The sequence below is a fragment of the Argopecten irradians genome, chromosome 2, assembly GCF_041381155.1.
Source record: "Argopecten irradians isolate NY chromosome 2, Ai_NY, whole genome shotgun sequence".
NCBI lineage: Eukaryota > Metazoa > Mollusca > Bivalvia > Pectinida > Pectinidae > Argopecten > Argopecten irradians.
The window spans coordinates 36,159,942-36,179,563 of NC_091135.1; the positions used below are offsets into that span (position 1 = coordinate 36,159,942).

Consider the following 19,622-nt stretch of genomic DNA (forward strand, 5'->3'; position numbering starts at 1 on the left):
GTTATGATATATGACCTACCAAATAAAGTTTGTTTTGATTCATCCAAAGAATATTAAAATCCATAACCAAAGTTTCCATAACCACTCGAGTAAGAGCTAAAAGTAGTAAGCCTAAAACCCGATGGATCAGTAGACTGCAGATTTTGGCTGTCGGCGCCAATTAGAGCTTTTACGACATATCGCTATCGATCAGGCTTAACACGAAGCATGCACACGTAAATTGCATGTTTAACAAGAGCAGTGTTTTGTTCCAAAGGAAACTAGATGAGTAAATGGCACAACAGAATCTATACGGTGTAAGTAGGCTGCTTGTGCCGTGATTTACTGGGAGTGCTCGTAGGCTACCATGTTATCCATCACTTACAGCTATCTATGTCTGGTGGCCACCAGACGGGCAACAGACGGGGACGGATCAGTCTGACTAACATCAGTTAAATCTCGACAAAGCAAAATCAATATTCCTTTCAAGCTGTACTTGTTAAAGACTCTCTCCTTGCCACCAATATCCGCACGTTCGTTGGGATAAAAACAGTAGATTCTGAAATGTTTACCCCCAAAGGCAGTAGATAGCCGTGTGTCTATGGATGTAATACTGTAAATTATGATTAATAAACAGTTATACCACTTTTAGAAATATTTGAAGCTATAGGTGACTTTTTGGTGTCTTTTCCGACAAATAACGAATTGATATTGAGGTAAAATTAAGTATGTATTGTAGGATGTTACTAACGTCATGTTAACAGCCAGGGTCATTTAAGAACAGCCTTCCATGCGCGTGCGTGTTATGGGAGACTGCAGTATGTTCGAGTTGTGACTGATAGTAATAATGGAAGCCTGTACTTTTTATAGTGCTATCTCACTGCAGCAGGAGACACAGAGCAAATACATCCCACCCGAACACATTTAAACCGGACGCCCCACTCCCTTTACGCTCAAACTATCATTTGTATTGAGTAATAATAAGTATATGGCGTGTATATGTCTTGACCAGGTGACAGAAGCCAGAATCTTGTCACAGGGGTGAATGCTCAAATCAAGGCCGAGAGTGATGCGGTGTCAAGGGAGACGTTAGGAAGAGGAAAGTCATTTAGGAAGAAGCGAAAAGATAATATCCCAAATTTAGTAATCTTTTACGATCATGCGATAGGACAGCAGGTACAATTTCAACGCCCTAGCTGCAGGGCAGATGTGAATGGTTCCATCGGCTATGAGATTACAGGTCTTGAGATTACAGGTCTTATACGAAGTGTTGGTGGATTCTTCCCGGTTTTGTTTAATTTGTTTATCACACTTTGACGCACTCGTTAAGTGACACGATTCCAATTATACTCACATGCCGTTATTTAAAAAAAAAAAAAAAAAAATCTTTTTGTATTTTACATTTTTCATTAATATTTCATATACATGTGTATGTAATTCCGTTCATCAGTATAGGTTGATGTCATCAGCCTCTATCACTGTCATTTTGACCTTAGTCAATACTGAGGCGTCTCAGAATGACTAAACGGATCTATTTCGCTATAATGGACAATCACTCCATCAGAAAGAATTGGAGATGATATTGAACTAATCGCACGTGTACCCCATCACCGATCAGAACTATCAGTAAGCCGATGTTAAATCCGGCATGGTTACACGATCAATTCCTGCTTCAGACGCTAAACCAAGCAGATGATGGAACGAATAGACCTGCTCCACCTTGTCGCCAAGACATTGCAATCCGCAATGAAACAATGTGTCAGTTTGGTATTGTTTATCGACAAATCGATGATGACCCAGTGGTATTTCGTTTGATGATCATTGGTCTCCATAGGTATCAAGTTATATTTATACGTAAACCGTGAACGTTGATAGCTGTTTGAACTTGCAAATTAGAATGGGCGAGAATGCCTCTATGACAGTTGCAATATGTTATTTAGAGGGCGTATTGCTGTATTTTATAGTAACTTGTTTCACATTTTATTCATGTCATCTATTTTTGTGGTAAACGGTATTGATTGAAAGTAGATATATTGGATATGAGACTCGGGATAATTGCAATTGGACGACAATGTTGAATTCTGCGTGCCTATGGCAATATAATCATACAAACTACTCCTACATCGAATACAAATCCAGTTAATGCAAATCAGTAGGTAACATATAACCAAGCGATGATATTTAAGAGCGCTGAAATATAGAAAAGCGTGAATGCTAAAGATTTAGAAACACTGAAAATTTGAGAACAAGCAATATTTGATAATATCACAAATTTGAGAGAACACCGGAATTATGTATATAGATAATGAAAAACAAAATCTTGAAAACATCATAGTTTGTTAACACCAATTATTTGAGAACATTGTGAATACCCAAAATTTGAAATCAAAATTTGAGAAACACCATACATCTGAGCGAACAAGAGTTTAAAACATCTTAATTGTAAAGTAACAGAACTTTGAGAACACCAAAAATTGTAAAAAGTAATACTAAATATATATTAAAATAATAATGCAAATATTTGGACACACAAAAATTGGGAATACATTGTACCAGTATTTAGAAACAACAGATAAATGAGAAAAACATTTGAGAACACAAACCATAGGCAGGGTTGTTGCAGCTGTTACCTGGTGCCAATAAAAGACTGAAAACAGAACAGCGTGGTGCCTGATTTAGTCGGGACACAGCCACCCACTCAGTTCAAATGATGATTATGGTTTGTGTCGGAGTACAATATTTCTTAATACACAAGGAATTATAGGTGAATTTTCCTGATAATGCTGCCACGAACTATTACTTTTGGATCCACCAGTCCAAAATAGAAACATTTATAAAAGAGTAAGTAAATTGTATTTAGGTATACTATATCCTAAACTGGCAGATTGAGACATGATGATCTGCTTCTGCAAGCCAGATGTCGGCTACAGACAGACAAACTATGACACGGTCACTGACATCGCGTATTTGGCACGGCCATGGATGTTCCGAATACAAAACTGACATAAACCGTCCCATGGCCACACGTCTGGTCCCAAGCACACGATATACTTTCTCTCTGTAACAATATCATGGACCTAGGTTTAGCCTAACTGCCTCCCTCGCATTGCCTTGTTGAAGGAACATTTATATTCTTCTCTCTATTTCTTGCTTAAAAGAAACGTCCATATTCAGCCTCTTTTTCATTGCATTGCATAAGAAACCTCCATTTCCTACATCTCTCACCTTGCATTGTTTAAAAACCCTCCATTTTCTACATCTTTCACCTAGCATTGTTTAAGAACCCTCCATTTTCTACATCTTTCACCTTGCATTGTTTAAGAACCCTCCATTTTCTACATCTTTCACCTAGCATTGTTCAAGAACCCTCCATATTCTACTTCTCTCACCTTGCATTGTTCAAGAACCCTCCATATTCTACATCTCTCACCTTGCATTGTTTAAGAACTCTCCATTTTCTACATCTCTCACCTTGCATTGTTTAAGAAACCTCCATATCCTACATCTCTCACCTAGCATTGTTTAAGAAAGCTCCATTTTCTACATCTCTCACCTTGCATTGTTTAAGAAACCTCTATATTCTACATCTCTCACCTTGCATTGTTTAAGAACCCTCCATATTCTACATCTCTCACCTTGCATTGTTTAAGAACCCTCCATATTCTACATCTCTCACCTTGCATTGTTTAAGAACCCTCTATATTCTACATCTCTCACCTTGCATTGTTTAAGAACCCTCCATTTTCTACATCTCTCACCTTGCATTGTTTAAGAACCCTCTATATTCTACATCTCTCACCTTGCATTGTTTAAGAACCCTCCATATTCTACATCTCTCACCTTGCATTGTTTAAGAACCCTCCATATTCTACATCTCTCACCTTTCATTGTTTAAGAACCCACTATATTCTACATCTCTCACCTTGCATTATTTAAGAACCCTCCATATTCTACATCATCACCTTGCATTGTTTAAGAACCCTCCATTTTCTACATCTCTCATCTTGCATTGTTTAAGAACCCTCCATATTCTACATCTCTAACCAGGCATTGCTTAAGAACCCTCCATATTCTACATCTCTCACCTTGCATTGTTTAAGAACCCTCCATATTCTACATCTCTCACCTTGCATTGTTTAAGAACCCTCCATATTCTACATCTCTCACCTTGCATTGTTTAAGAACCCTCCATATTCTACATCTCTCACCTTGCATTGTTAAGAACCCTCCATATTCTACATCTCTCACCATTAATTGTTTAAGAACCTTCAATTTTCTACATTTCTCACCTTGCATTGTTGAAGAACCCTCCATATTCTACATCTCCTACCTTACATTGTTCAAGAACCCTCCATTTTCTACATCTCTCACCTTGCATTGTTTAAGAACCCTCCATATTCTACATCTCTAACCAGGCATTGCTTAAGAACCCTCCATATTCTACATCTCTCACCATTAATTGTTTAAGAACCTTCAATTTTCTACATTTCTCACCTTGCATTGTTGAAGAACCCTCCATATTCTACATCTCCTACCTTACATTGTTCAAGAACCCTCCATTTTCTACATCTCTCACCTTGCATTGTTGAAGAACCCTCCATTTTCTACATCTCTCACCTTGTATTGTGTAAGAACCCTCTATATTCTACATTTCTCGCCATGCATTGTTGAAGAACCCTCCATTTTCTACATCTCTCACCGTGCATTGTGTAAAAAAACTCAATTTTCAACATCTCTCACCTTGCATTGTGTAAGAACCCTCTATATTTTACATCTCTCACCATGCATTGTGTAAGAACCCTCCATATTCTACATCTCTCGCCATGCATTGTTTAAGAACCCTCCATTTTCTACATCTCTCACCATGCATTGTGTAAGAACCCTCCTTATTCTACATCTCTCACCTTGCAATGTTTAAGAAACCCTCTAAATTCTACATCTCTCATCATGCATTGTTTAAGAACCCTCCATATTCAGTCTCTATATATTGTGTATTACGTATGATCATAACATGCGTATCGGATATAAACCAGTCGTTTCTTTCATTTTGTTTCTCAAACACGTGTCAAATATGAAATCTAGTAGCAAGTAAGCAAATGCACTTGACCTTCCAATAAGTTATATTCCTTATCTTGTTTGGAATACTTTCAACAATGCTAGAGATTGAAATATGAAGCAAGAGTTTAGTGTTGCAAATCGAATAGGAACACGGTGGTACTATCGATATTTGAGATTATGAAATGAAAACAACATAGCTTTTTCATCACAAATTGATAAAATTTGACAGCTTGCAGGACGACTAACCTCAAAAACAGTAAATAATAATCCGGGAAACAGCATGGATACATGACAATAGTACTATCGAAAGCATGCCACGTTATGCTCTTCTAAATAAGCAGTTAATTATGAAATGACACGTTAATATGTAGCAATAGAATCACTGGTCAAACATTTATTCAACGTACGCAAATATAAAAATGGTCAATACGTTTTATAAGGATCCTTCAAAAGGTGCAAATGTAACAGAACCAGGTGCTCCCGAACAGAATGCGTTCTCTCCTTTATCTATGATATCAAAACATGTGAATTCCTTAATTACGTAAATTGGTATCTACATTGTTCCTGTTGTTGTCGAATTGTCACTGTGTCTCGCTATTAACCCATAAGTTTATTCTTGGACCAAGAGTTAGTTCACCAACAAAACATCTGTGTACACAACACAGCTGAGTATTTACAAACATATAGGGATGGAAAGTGCTTGGCATCAGGGGATGATAGATTTTCTAAATCTGATCAGTTACCATGGTGTTTCTGGGGAAGCCATTCGTGATTTGTGTGGTATAAACAATGTTTGATCGTTATATACTGCCTGAAAGATTTACACACGATGTAGGCCCAGACGTTGGTAATACAGACGTTCTATATGTCTGATGGCAATCCAAGTTATGTAAATAACATTTTGTCTAGTGATGTATCTGAAGGGAATCTAAGAAATGCAATAACAGCGCGATATACTTTAAGTTATAGGTTATCTAACGACGAAACCATATGTATAGTGATATAGCTACTCAACCCGACGCAGTGATCTTTAGAACGAGATAGGATGGCTCGTGTCAGCCATCTTCCTTTCATCTGTGTAGTTATAGGCACTCTACATCTGCATAATAAATCTACTGGATGTCCTCTTTCTTCTATTAAGTAACAAATATGTCCCATGCTTCGGATTAGAACAAAGCCTATGTCAATATCATGCTCAATTTGCTTCTATAGTTTTAATACAAAGCACAATCTAACAACCAGTATAGACTTCTGAACATATGGAACACAATCATGCACCACGTAGTTGTATCTACAATCAATAAAACACAATAAGTTATACAAAACAATCCAGAAACTATCATAAAAACACAGTAATACAAACAAAACATTTGAATCCTCATAAAGTACAGTATCATAGCTTTAATTCGTCTATTAATGGTTGTTTTTTTATTGTTGCGTTTTCGGTATAATTGCATACAAAACGTAATCGTTTAAGTTAAAACACAATCTTATAGACAACCATTAAAAACAAAACGCAACCATGCAAAGCAGTTATATAAAAAACATATACATACTAAATATACACAATCACACAAAATAACATAAACATAATTACACTGCCATACTCACATACAGAATACATATAATACACTATAATTTAAAACTCAATAATGTAAAAATTATCAAGCAATTACATGTATATAAAATGTTTTACCCACTTCATACTTAAGATACATATAAGACACGCTATACAAAACATATTCACATAATCAATTAATGTATTTTTCCTAGTAAACAACTTGTGTTTCTGTTGGTCAGGATGCGGACGGAGGAAGAGGCAAGGTCCCATTTGGTGGACCTCCTGCGTCAGTATGATAACCGATCTCACCCATCAAACGTTCTCGACATACCACCGCAGTTCAACAAAGCTAGCGTCCTTGTACCACTCTTCTGGAAAAACGGGGAATGGAACGTTATGCTCACTGTTCGATCAAAACATCTGCGCAGTCATTCGGGTTTGGTGGCATTTCCGGGTGGGAAAAAAGACCCAGAGGACGAGAACATGATAGCGACAGCTCTCAGGGAGGCAGAGGAAGAAATAGGTCTTAAACCACAGGATGTAGATATTGTTAGTGTATTTCTCCCTTCTTTCGTGCGGCCAAATAATTTAGTTACACCCGTTGTGGCTATCATTCCCAACGACTTCGTGCCTAAAAGAAATGTGGAAGAGGTGGAGCGGGTGTTCACCCTTCCACTTTCCAGGTTTTTGATGGACGATTACGTCACGAAGAAGTTCCCTGTATATGACACTGTTGTGATAGCTCACTACTTTACGGACGATGTGGACGGAGAGTCCATCGAGACGTGGGGATACACGGCTCAGGTGATCATGAGGATTGCTTTGGTTGTACTGGAATCTGACCAGGAACGCGAGTTCACTAACGGTGCCCGTATCACTAAGCATACTGCACTGGCCACTTTCGGGGAGAGCGACTTGGTTGAACGCTTACAGACATTGGGGAAAGGCTCCAAACTTTGATATCGTTCTGATTAAATATAAATATGGACATGTCTTTCCATCATACACCAAATTGATTTCGGGTTGTGCATATGTGATTGCCAGCAACGCTGGGGATAATGTATTATTTCATAGTTCAGTTATGATATATGCAAACATGTGGATATATGAATGGATTATTTGATCGGAATATAAAGATATAATGTTTACTTATATGTCTAAACACAACACGGGTACGTTCATTGTATGTTGTCAAACACTGTGCCTACTATAGACAGACATCGAATTTGTGCCGATCGATGTCGATATGTCCTTAGTTATGATGAATGCAATGATCTCCAAATTAATTAATTAATTTATTTATTTATTTCTGTAGCTATTTTATTAATTTTTATCTTAGTTGACGTATACGCTTCATTTTGGGCATGTGACCGGAAACACTCTATATTCGTACAGCAATTTCGTTGTAAATTATCTAAACAAAACAAAACATCAAGCAGTTCAATGTGACCATGAACCAACCCATATCAAGTATAGTGTACATGTATATCAATTTGGTGACAATGTACACATTAGTTTAGGGCACTGTAAACCGACCTATTTTCGCGACAACAAAACTTTGCGTCATCACACCTAACTACGTTTTCGCATCGGTTTATTTTCGCGATTAATTTACCTGTGGTTGGGTTTTTCGCGGTTTTTACTTTTCTTGATTTCCTTTTTGTCGGCGAAAAAACGCGAAATTTGACCGCACACGAAAATAAGTTGATTTAATATGGTTTCATTTAACATGTGTCTATGGGCGAGAGCTTACACCTAATAATTAATCAGAATCAATGATGTCACGAATGTCTTTGGATGAATCAGAAATGAGAATCTGTTTTCCATTTTTACAGGTTTTTTTTTAATCTCAGTAATTTTAATCAGTAATAATTTTAACATTAACATTCTGAAGCCTGTAATAGCTTTAACAGTTGTTTTTATATGACATAAGGCATTGAAATAATAATACATTGTCTTGCTTCTTTCTATAGATATTTTCTCTTGCAGGGAAAGATATCCTTTTTATTAGAGCTAAACAAAAATTATTCTATGATTTTTACGTTGCTTTAGATATTCGTTTAAGCAGTACGCTTTTCATTTGTACATTTATTATTTCCTTATAGAATGACTTTTTTGTACTCAAGTATTCTTCACGGAAACCAATTCGCATGAATGAAGTAGTATAAAGTCTACGTTGTGCCCGTCACTCAATAAAACACTCTATAGTCTGAACACGCGTACTTGGTTTTACAAACACGATACATAATAAATAACCCTCATAAGACAAAAAGCGTTATCTGTGTTTTATCTCGGATGTCACCTCCGTTACTCGGTTATGTAATCCGAGCGATCAATATCGACCGGATATCGGTGACTGTCTGTGAAACCACCGACAATAAAAGGAAATACCTGTCAGTGTCCTTCACCTTACAGGTACGCTGCACTTTACCAGATAAACATGTATAACAATGCTATCTCATTGTACATGCTAAGCTCGCCATATCAAATGGCGGGCTTTTCAAATCGCCTTTCGACAGTATTCGCTTCGTTGGTAATGAAGATGGGTTACCATTTCTTCAAACAATTTGATATTGTACGCGAACTATGGACTTTCAGTTGCATAATAGACTCAGTAATGTTGAAATCCAAACCTCCTTTGGCTTTATGTCAGATAACGAGTATTTGTTACCGGTATTTCAGTATAGAAGGGATCAAATTCCATGGTAGATTCCCTTTGGTCACTAGGTGCATAGCTTGTGGTACCGCTATTTCTCATTTAGTAATGAAGTAATCATTCTCAGATTCCATATGAAGGGGAAAATCTTTATCCCTGTTGCTTTGCATTTTGGGACTGACTTTTGATGGTTTGAATTTGTTACAGTTTATATTATTTTGGACCTACCATTGTGTCCACAGAACGTTTTAGATGTCTTAGGGGTCTAGATAAAACCTCGGTAAAACTCATATTCTATAGGGTATATAATATACCATTAAATTAAATTGCAATCGGGTACAATGTATTTATCGGTAAATGGATACATAAATTTATTACGAAGTCCATACTGTATAACATCAAACTTTTTGTTGTGTAGAAATTGTGAAATCATTGTTACAAAATGTGAACCACGAAAATTTCTACCCACGAAATAATTTGTTAGTTCCAAACCACGAAGGAAAGTACCCACAAATAATTAATGATATACAGTAAAGGAATTGAAAATATAATTTCAGATTTTAATAATGATAAAAAGATTATTAATTTACTGAAATGGTTCATATTTTGTGCCGGGAAGATACTTTCGAGATTTCAAGGGACGTTCGTTTTGGTCGTGAAAATCGAATTAATGAGTAACACTTTAGCCATGTGTAATTTTCTAGCCAAATCTTTTCATTACTATCATATATCAGGAACTAACACTCGTCCAAGTGACATAACGACTTTACTAAATGCAAGGATATTCATGTATATTACTTACACATTGTAATTCTATAGTGAAAATATATATTTATGTTTCAGTAACATGGCAGGGAACGGAAGGTCACTGGAGAGCATTTTCCGACCCTTCGATACACGCATAAACCCACTTCCTATTAAAATCCCGCCACACCTCTCCAGGGCAAGCGTACTCATCCCTCTCTTTTGGAAAAACGGTGAATGGCGCGTTTTACTGACAATCCGGGCCTCTAGCCTTCGGACCCACTCGGGGTCAGTCGCATTCCCAGGAGGCAAACAGGACAGTGACGACAAAGACGAAGTTGACACAGCGCTTCGAGAATCGCAAGAAGAAGTCGGACTAAAGCCGGACGATGTTCGGGTGTTGGCCGTATTACCGCCATCGTTTACAACTTCTAACATGTTAGTAACGCCAGTAGCCTCCGTTATTCCTCACGACTTCGTACCTAAGGTAAACCAAGACGAAGTTCGCAAGGTCTTCGATTTGCCACTGTCTAGATTTGTAAGTGACGATTTCACGATGACGAAGATGGCGCGACAGAGTGACTACATTTGTTTGTATCATTTTAAAGAAAGCATTGACGGTGAGTCTGTTGATACGTGGGGATATACTGCTACAGTAGCCATGAGGGTTGCCATGGTGGTTTTAGACTCTGACGCCAGACGCGAATTAAGGGAAGGATTTTTCATCACAAAGGAAAATTCGCTGTCTTCTTTGTCCCAATCAGATACGTTGAAGCGGCTAACCAACACCCAGGACCCATCAAGCAAACTTTGATAAATGATTAAGATAGAAGCAGTAAATATCGCTACTGATTTGTTATATAGATATCGTATAGAAATGTTAGTTTCGTGAACGAATATAATGAAAAAATGCAAGCAATTACTGTACCTTTGAACGCCAATATAATTCATAAGATCATATCTCTATTTCTTCATGGTTTGTGTTTATAGTTACACATGCGTTTTTTTACCTATTACTTACAGTACAATGTATTTACTTCTAGATTAAACTGTTATGGTGCCATATAATCATGCAAATGTCACTCATACTGAACTTGCACTTATCCGTCTACACGATCCACGAAAAATTGTTCTGACGGGGCCCCGAAGTCATTTATATTTTGGCTTATTGCAAATGTATATACAGTACAACACGTTATAACGAACATGCTTACAATGAAGTAATGGTTATAACGCAGTAATCCACCGTCAATGTCTACTAAGTGTACAATTAACTTTTCATATTACAACAGTGATTTTGTTGATTCCCAGAGGTTCGTTCCAACCGTGTTTTACTGTATTCTAAATCAGTCATTGTCGGGAATAAATCATCTTTGTGTTATGCTTGAAAGTACACTGAAGCAAATTTTCTAAATTGGATAGAAAAAAATCTATAACTAATTTCCAATGGTAACTATTCTATCATGCAGGTTCAGCTAGCGCATATTTTCCGACAGAAAAGGCCCAATAAAATTTCATTTTGAGTGTCGTCTATAAGAAAATTGTTGCAGGATAAATATAACAATGGTAAGCAACTAACAATACACGGCTTAATGTGATGCTGGACATTACATTTACATGCAATTAGAATCCTTCCTGAATTTGGAACGGTTATGAATTATGGAAGATTGCTGCGGTCGACCTTTGCAATTCCAAAATCTCGGAGAAATTTCCGGCAATCTTTGGGGACACCACATATAAAACACGTCACATTTACAATGCATCATACACTATAAAACCAAGTCCTTATTGTGAAGTCATAATTTGGCTTTCTTACTCAGGCGATGGTGCAATACACCATGCATTGTGCAGTGGTTTATTGCATTGGACAGGCGTTTTTATCACTACTAGTACTACTGCTACTACATAGTAAGATTGGTAAGATATGAGATGCTTGTATAGTAACAGATATGGTTGTACTCTTGGACACACCTATCCGACACATCAAAAGATAGGAGAAACTCCCGATCTACCCAACAAGATCAGTTCCAAGATAAGAAGTATGTTAGTTGCAAATATTGCCAAAACTCACAGCTTGTGTTTATACTGTAGCTACAAATGCATGTTGATATGTAGCAATATTTACCAGTTTAATTGAACCATGATTGTCCGATAGTACCATGCAAATGTTACTCATACTGAAGGAAAAACTTCTGCTAGTCTGTCATTACGAAATGGTTTATCGGTCAATAACGATTCACGAAAATTTGTTTTCACGGGACCCGAATGTCAACTGATTCATCGCCGAAGTCATTTATATTTTGGCTCATTGCAAATATATTATACAGTACAACACGTTATAACGAGCATGTTTACAATGAAGTAATGGTTATAACGTAGGAATTATCTTTCCCCGTCAATGTTCCTCAAATATGTTTAAATTATGTGTAAAACGAACTACTCGTGTAAGAAAGTGATTTCCTTGATCCCCGTAGGTTCGTTATAACCATGTTTTACTGTATTCTAAACGATTCTTTACCGGGAATCAATTGAGTTTGCTAGATGTTTCAAAACTTGTTGAAGCGACATTTCCGAATTGCATATAGGAAAAAAATAATAACTATTTTTCAATGGCTCAGTGTAGTTATACTTTCATCCAGGTTCAGTAAACGAACATTGTTCGACAGAAAAGTATCAATAAAATTTCATTTTGAATGTCGTTTACAAGAAAATGGCTACATGAATAACAGAACAATGGTAAGAATCTTACAACAGACGGCTAATTGTGATACTGGACATGGAAAGTCGAAATGAGCAGTGTCTTGCTCCGAAATAGACCTTCTATTGGGAGATAATTATCATTTATTTTAGAGTTGTATTCATGTTTCCCTGAAACCTGCCGAATTGCACAATAGACGTTGCGTTAATACGTTAATATTGCTGTAAATATTACAATACTATATTTTTTGCGACTTATTGAAAGAGATACACATTTATTGACAAAATCTCAATCATGTTTGACAAATATAAAAAATAAGTGTAAAATAAAATTAACAGCAGAACATAAGCAAAATCAACTTGAACACCAAGATCATGGAAAGTAAACGTTAGTAAGAACTCTGTTATGTAGGGTTCACAGACATAGAAAACGAATCGGAGAAAGTAAACAGACATGTACATGTATATCATAATTATACAAAAGCAAGTTTAAATGGCAAAGTTATAATAGCAATGTGGAAGAACTGAAAAAAGCGGAATACGAGAGAATGGCGATATTTGTCACAGAATATAGAGTTACTTGATAGTGAGTCAGCATTAATATGGTTTCCAAATGAGAGGAAGAACAAATGGAGCACATGGAGAGTGAAGCAAGGATGGACATCAGAAAACAGCAGGGAAGTATGAAGAATTATAGTTGTTAGAATGATTTCTTGTGTGCAACGAAGCGGATAGATAACTGATCATGGTTATGAGCCAACTGTCGATTGCGTTCAAACACATGAGTTTTTTTTCTATTTCTTAGCATGTGCCTTTCATTTCACAACTGTTGCGCTTCTTGATGACCTTTGGTCTTGATCTGCTGTTGGTATTGGCATCCTGAACCTCCTTTCCAGTTTTTTGTATATGAGCCCGCAGAATTTCCTCAGAAGCAAGACAATACTGACTTGCCTGTTTCATAATGTTTTCTGCAGATTCTTTCAGCTGCTAGGCCTTTTCTCTCAAGAGCATTGTTTCCTTGTCGACTAGTAAGTTGGACTCCCACATCATTGTTTGAGCTTCGTCCATCACCGCTACGGCTCTACGATCAGCCCGCTTGGACTGTTCGCTGACTTTTGGGGCGGGAGGCAGACGGACTTTGTCTCTAGATGGGGCTTTATTTTGTAATTTTGATTTATGTTTTGGCTTCTCAAGCATGATTTTCTTGGAAGTCTTTCCTCTTTGTGTTTCTGTTGTCTAATTTTCGGCTTTGTCCCATAACTCGCCAATTATCTTTAACATAGCCTTTGCATCTGCTTTGATTTGTCTTGTCTCAAGTCTGAGTTCTTCGGCTTCGCTCCTAGACATCCGTCTGGCTTCTCTTTCCATCTTCTCAGCCTGGTGGATCATATCAGTTGCTTTGATATACGCCTCACAATATTTCTTTGCTTCCATGTTAGGTGGTTTGTAGTTAAGTAGGTGTTGGGGGCATTTTGGTGGACGTCCCTGCCATAACATGAAATTCCGAATATACAATGGCGGGTGATAGCGCAGGAAAGCAGAACTGTTAATGCCCATCATGTGGATCCTCACAGACAACGTCTTTACAGCTGGGTCGTGAAGTTACTATAAAGTACGGTATTACTTCCTTGATAATTTGACTCCGGCATACTTATGACGTAATAATGTATCTAGACTAGTTTCCTTTATTGGATTCGCACCATGTGAACTGCTTCGGTACGGCATCAGCTAATAAAATACGTTTAGATTTTTTTTATTTATTTTTTTTTCAAAATGGCAGCATCCATGTGAAAGATATGTTTTGAATATCCACGCATTAAAACTGTATTCCTGCCGTTACAATTAAACTGATACAATACCCTGAAATACAGTATCTATACATGTCAATTTTATCGAGTATAAATGAAAGTACGACTCATTCCGATACAAATATTCTGGTACGAACTATAGAACGCATGGTAAGTAATATTGCCAACTGCATTCTTTTCTCGCAGTTATGGCAAAAAATAACATGTTTAAAGCTGTTCATGTTGATAGAGTTTAGATTAGTTTTAATGTGTTTACATACGGTTACTCCATGCTGATTTTACATATGGCTGCTCCTGGCTCCGTAGTAAAGGCCAAACGACTAGTGGTAGAGTACATACCTGGAAGGCTAGGATTGGTGGAGAAGGCATTACTAAGTTGCGATAACTTGCTTGATCCAATTGTTCATAAAAGAGAAGGAAATACTTTTGATTCGAAAAAAGTACCAACGATTAATAGCGCGTTGAATGCCTTCTCTAATACAAGTTAACGGTACCTATTCCTCAATGTCAACCCTCTGGCTACGTGGGGACCGGTCGCCACGGGTTTATGAACGTGCATCCCGAGTTTACCGGTTGGGTTTTAAGTTTGATTTACCATATGGTTTTTATTTTTTCAGAAACAAACACCATGAAAACTCTTTGACGCATATTTATATAAAATTAGGAATCTTCCTGAATGTTGGGACGATAATGAACTCCGGGAGATTGCTGCGGTCGACCTTTGCAATCGCAATATCTCGGAGCAATCTTCGGAATTCGGTTTTATTTCCGATGATTGTCGGAAATGTCTTCGAGATGTTTCGATCACGGCCTTTGGGGACACCATTTTTAAAAGACGTCATATGCACGATGCATCATACACCATAACACCACGTGCTTAGTGTAAAATCACAATTCGGCTTTCTTACTCGGAAACTTCTGCAATACACATGTATTGTGCTGAGGTGTATTGCGTTGGACAGGCATTTTTGACAATGTACTATTACTACACTACTACATGGGAAGATATGTCATGAAATGCATGGGCATGTACAGATATGATTTTAGCCTTGGAGAGGCCTATCCTACACATCAAAAGATATGAGAAAAGCCAGATATACCCAACAGGATAAGTTCCAAGTGAACAAGTATGTTAGTTGCAAACATTGCCAAAAATTACCCTATCGTGGTAAATTGACTATGATGACGTCTTTACTCCATTACGTGTTGATAGCCATCATTGTCGCTTCAAACCTGTATACCTTCCAACTTGTCATGAGGACCATCGAGACAACCTTTGTGATGGTATATATACAAAAGTACATCACGGGGGTCGTGTCAGATATACAATGGGTGATATTGCATGTCTACAGTCGACGTAAGGGCCTATCCTTCATGTCATTATATTATATCCCGAGCTATTTGAGGAACAATTTCGTTATTGTTATTTTGGCTGTTCACTGGGTGAGGTTGTCCTAATTTGGTTACATGTTTAACGGAGCGTGTTGCCCGTTGATTAATAAGGATGGTCGTAAATTACTGTTAATTTGTGTCTCAGCAGCAATTCAAAAAGGCATTAGTCTTTATCATCAAGACAATGGATTATATCTGTGTAGGCATGAAAGTGTCTATCATAAAGGACTTTGTACCGAAAGTTAATATACAGTGTATTAACATGGTTTATTGGCGATATTGAGTTATATGTGCGATGACTAACTGACATACATGTACTTTAAAATTTAATTGTCTTTCGTGTCTTACTTGACTATAGATAATAAATCCCCAGGTGATCGAACTCTCAATATTAGTAAACCTCACTTATAACCAACATGTTTACAACGAATTCGTGGTAACACCGTAATTTTCATTCCCGTACAAAGTTACCATAATATGTCTTAACGAAATTATTTCGTTTATCCCCAGAGGTTTGATACAAACGTGTTCCACTGTGTTATATACATTGTATATAGTATTGTTAGTCATCAACGCATATATTTCTTCGTTATCGATAATGTACAATGCACTACATACCTGTACTAGATTAATTATTGTGAACAATACATTGTCTGTGAATGAGTATTGTAAGGCCGATTAATCAGTAGTTTTCTATGTACGTGTACCTGGTATGAATGGGGAATCCCGAATAAAAATAGTGCATGACTATTTACAATTGCTTTGTGCGATTGAATGTAACCGCGCTACGGATGAATGGACATACATACTGGGTTGGAAAGGGAATTCCCCGATGTGTATCTTGGCAGTTATGTGTTGGTTACGTGCTACCACCATCAACATATATACACCCCATCTATACCCCGGATGTTTGGGTGTTATCAGTGAGGTATAATATATTCATTACTGTTTATATTCTATGTAAATAAATTGATTCTGTTGGAAGAAACCTTATACGTTTCTGGAAGAAACCTTATACGTTTCTATGTCATATTTTGTCATATTTTCCTTCATTTTACAGGCTGTGGCACTAATTTTTTCGCTGCTAGTAAACCCCCTAATTATACTAGTCCGACTATTTAATCACTAGCTCAAATTTATACATCCGTTTTGCTTCAGTACTTCAAATTCAGTCATGGTCAGTTTACAATTTTGTACCAAAATTTGCAATCTGGATGTTTTCGTGAACACAATTTCTCAAAAAATGATGCATCCGGGCTGAAATAATCGCATAAAGAATGCACTCAACATAAGTTGCTACATGTACAATATTAATCGAATGGGGAGCCATTTAGTCCAATCGGACAAGGTAATTAGAATTGGCACTAGTCCAGCTGTAAAATTACTAGTCATGGGCATCGAACTAGTGCTTAAAGCTGCAGTCTGATTTTAAGTTCTGTGTGAATACTACCCATATTTTGTCAGACGGAAAAATCCTTCCTGATTTTAGTGAAAAATTTGATTTCCAATTAGAAGCTATTATCGGCCGACTCTTTGTTTGTTTGTTTGTTTGTTTTACAACTTCTTTCGGATTGAGTGTGTTTAAACACGTTATTGGTTTCATTTTAATTTCCCAGCAGAATTTTATTTCAATTATAAAGTGAAATAGGACTGAACACCAAGTAATGCCTATACAGGTTCTCATCTGTGTAACTATTGTTACATTGCTGTATTACCCACATACATTCCCAAAGAAATAATGAGGACGATATCTACGTGACTTTACCTATTCAGTTCTCTCAAATGGTTCATAATACACTTGTACATACAAATGTATGCTGAAGTTTTTCGGCACTTTGTACCACGAGTTCTATACTCAAAGTCTGTCTTATTCAACCGCCAGCAGTCTTTCATCACAGAGCCTCGAGTTAGAATACCACAGGCCAGTTGAAAAAAAAGTGTCGCACTTCTCTATCAAGTTTTGAAATGTGTTATGTAGGAACATAGAAATTGTGTTTTTTAAGTGTTATCCTACAACGGATATCATTTCGCTACAAAGAAAATAATAAAGATCGTCCTGATGCAAAGCTCTGAATAGCATCTCGCTTGTAAAAAGCCGGATATGTTAAGGTATGATGAAGTATACCATGTTGTTTATTTTAATCTATTTTATATTGTGGTTATTTTTGTTATTTTCCAACAGCTTTTTGGTGGTTATAAATGGTTTTGAAAAAAAAATAACAAAAAAAATCCAACATATTAAAATTCCTACAGAAAACGCGATATAGACATCAAAACTTAGATAGTTCACTTAAATAGTAAAATTTCCGGAATTTATATGCGAGATAAAAAATTATAAATAAATATGTACGATATCTTTACAAATCGTGTGCTACATCTGACACATTTATGTACTGTGCATTAACACGTGTTGTTTTTTACTATCCGTACCTCATTCTAACAACAACAGGTGCACGATTGGGCATTTAGATAATGAGTTTATATAAATATGTAATTCTAAAATTATACATTGCACCACCAGCGCTCGTTCATAACAAAATTAAAAAAAAAAAAAAAACATACCAAAAGGTCATGTTTTGCGAAATACTCCTACCTAAAGATGTCATAGAAAACAACCGAAGTCTCATAATGATGGGAAGTTGTATATTATACACAGATATATGTTAAGCTAAAAAGGCAAATGAAAAAAATGGTTAAAATCTACTCAGCCACTTGAGACAAGTAGTATTTTTTAAGGAAAATTTCTTAATAGACCGGTATCTGTAGCACAGGCCTTTGGCACTATGAATATATAGTCAGTTACTGACCCCCTATAAAGGCATAGAGGGTCAGTAAGATTTATAGGGGGCGAGGGCGTAGCCCGAGCCTCCTATACTTCTTACTGACCCTCTATACCTTTATAGGGGGTCAGTAACTGACTATATAACGAATTTATCGCATCGAGGACCATTTATTTGATTCATTAATTCTTTGTTTCTTATCTGTTTGGTCAAGAATCTGAAATCAAACTTAAATCATACTGGCGCGAATGATAACAAACAATCGCCACTTTTAAAATAATTGGCCTAGGTTACATATTTATCTGTGTATTTCTTTCAAGAATTTTCAAATATACTGTATAAGGAACCTGCAGAAGAATAATGAATAATTCATAAATCAACAATAATTTCGGCCTTCCTACAGTAGGCCTCACCTCAATACGACACCAGACCGTCTTTATATTGAAAGCATCACAAACAAGAGTGACACAAACATCCATCTAACATTTTAAGCACAATCTCCTTGATCATCTGTGCATTTTCGCTGAGATAATCACTTAAAGGTTATGCCGATAAATTGATTGTAGAGTGAAGATTGATCTGTAGGTACGAACACCTTCATTTGTTTATAATCACAGTCTAGAAAACGCTTCAATTGTTACGTTTGACTTTCGCCGCGTCATCAACTTTCAAACTAGCGTAGGGGAAGCAACTCGTATTTAAAAAATGTATTTCATGTAATTTGAAGTATTAAAACGATTTAAGTTATTTTTACACAAAAATTAATCATTAATATATAGTTTTACGGTAATGAAGTGGTATATTTAGTTGAAGATAATGTGTTTAAATTTTGAAGCGAGGGCGATAGCCGCCATATTGCACCATAATAAAATTTACTGACCCCCTATAAAGTGATAGGGGGTCACCACGTGACGGCTCTCCGCCAATCATTTGGGGTCATTTCTGTC

General features: G+C 36.7%; 2 protein-coding genes across 8 annotated transcripts in view; both read left to right on the forward strand.

The window, feature by feature from the left end:
- Positions 1-8,812, forward strand: part of LOC138315337 (peroxisomal coenzyme A diphosphatase NUDT7-like) — a 33,742-nt gene extending 24,930 nt beyond the window's left edge. For all 7 annotated transcript variants that reach the window (XM_069256281.1, XM_069256280.1, XM_069256279.1 and 4 more), the window contains one exon: positions 6,838-8,812. In XM_069256281.1, coding sequence (XP_069112382.1) covers positions 6,838-7,558 — 721 coding nt within the window. In that variant the 3' untranslated portion in view covers positions 7,559-8,812. The remainder of the gene's footprint in view (positions 1-6,837) is intronic.
- LOC138315342 (uncharacterized Nudix hydrolase NudL-like) lies at positions 7,011-10,964 on the forward strand. Its single transcript, XM_069256299.1, has 2 exons — positions 7,011-7,147; positions 10,098-10,964. The coding sequence occupies exon 2, from the start codon at positions 10,102-10,104 to the stop codon at positions 10,810-10,812; it is 711 nt and encodes a 236-aa protein (XP_069112400.1). The 5' UTR covers positions 7,011-7,147; positions 10,098-10,101; the 3' UTR covers positions 10,813-10,964.
- Positions 10,965-19,622: the final 8,658 nt, after the last annotated feature.

What these genes read in the sequence shown, in the direction of transcription:
- LOC138315342 (XM_069256299.1), top strand. Translation starts at nt 10,102, where the DNA reads ATGGCAGGGAACGGAAGGTCACTGGAGAGCATTTTCCGACCCTTCGAT.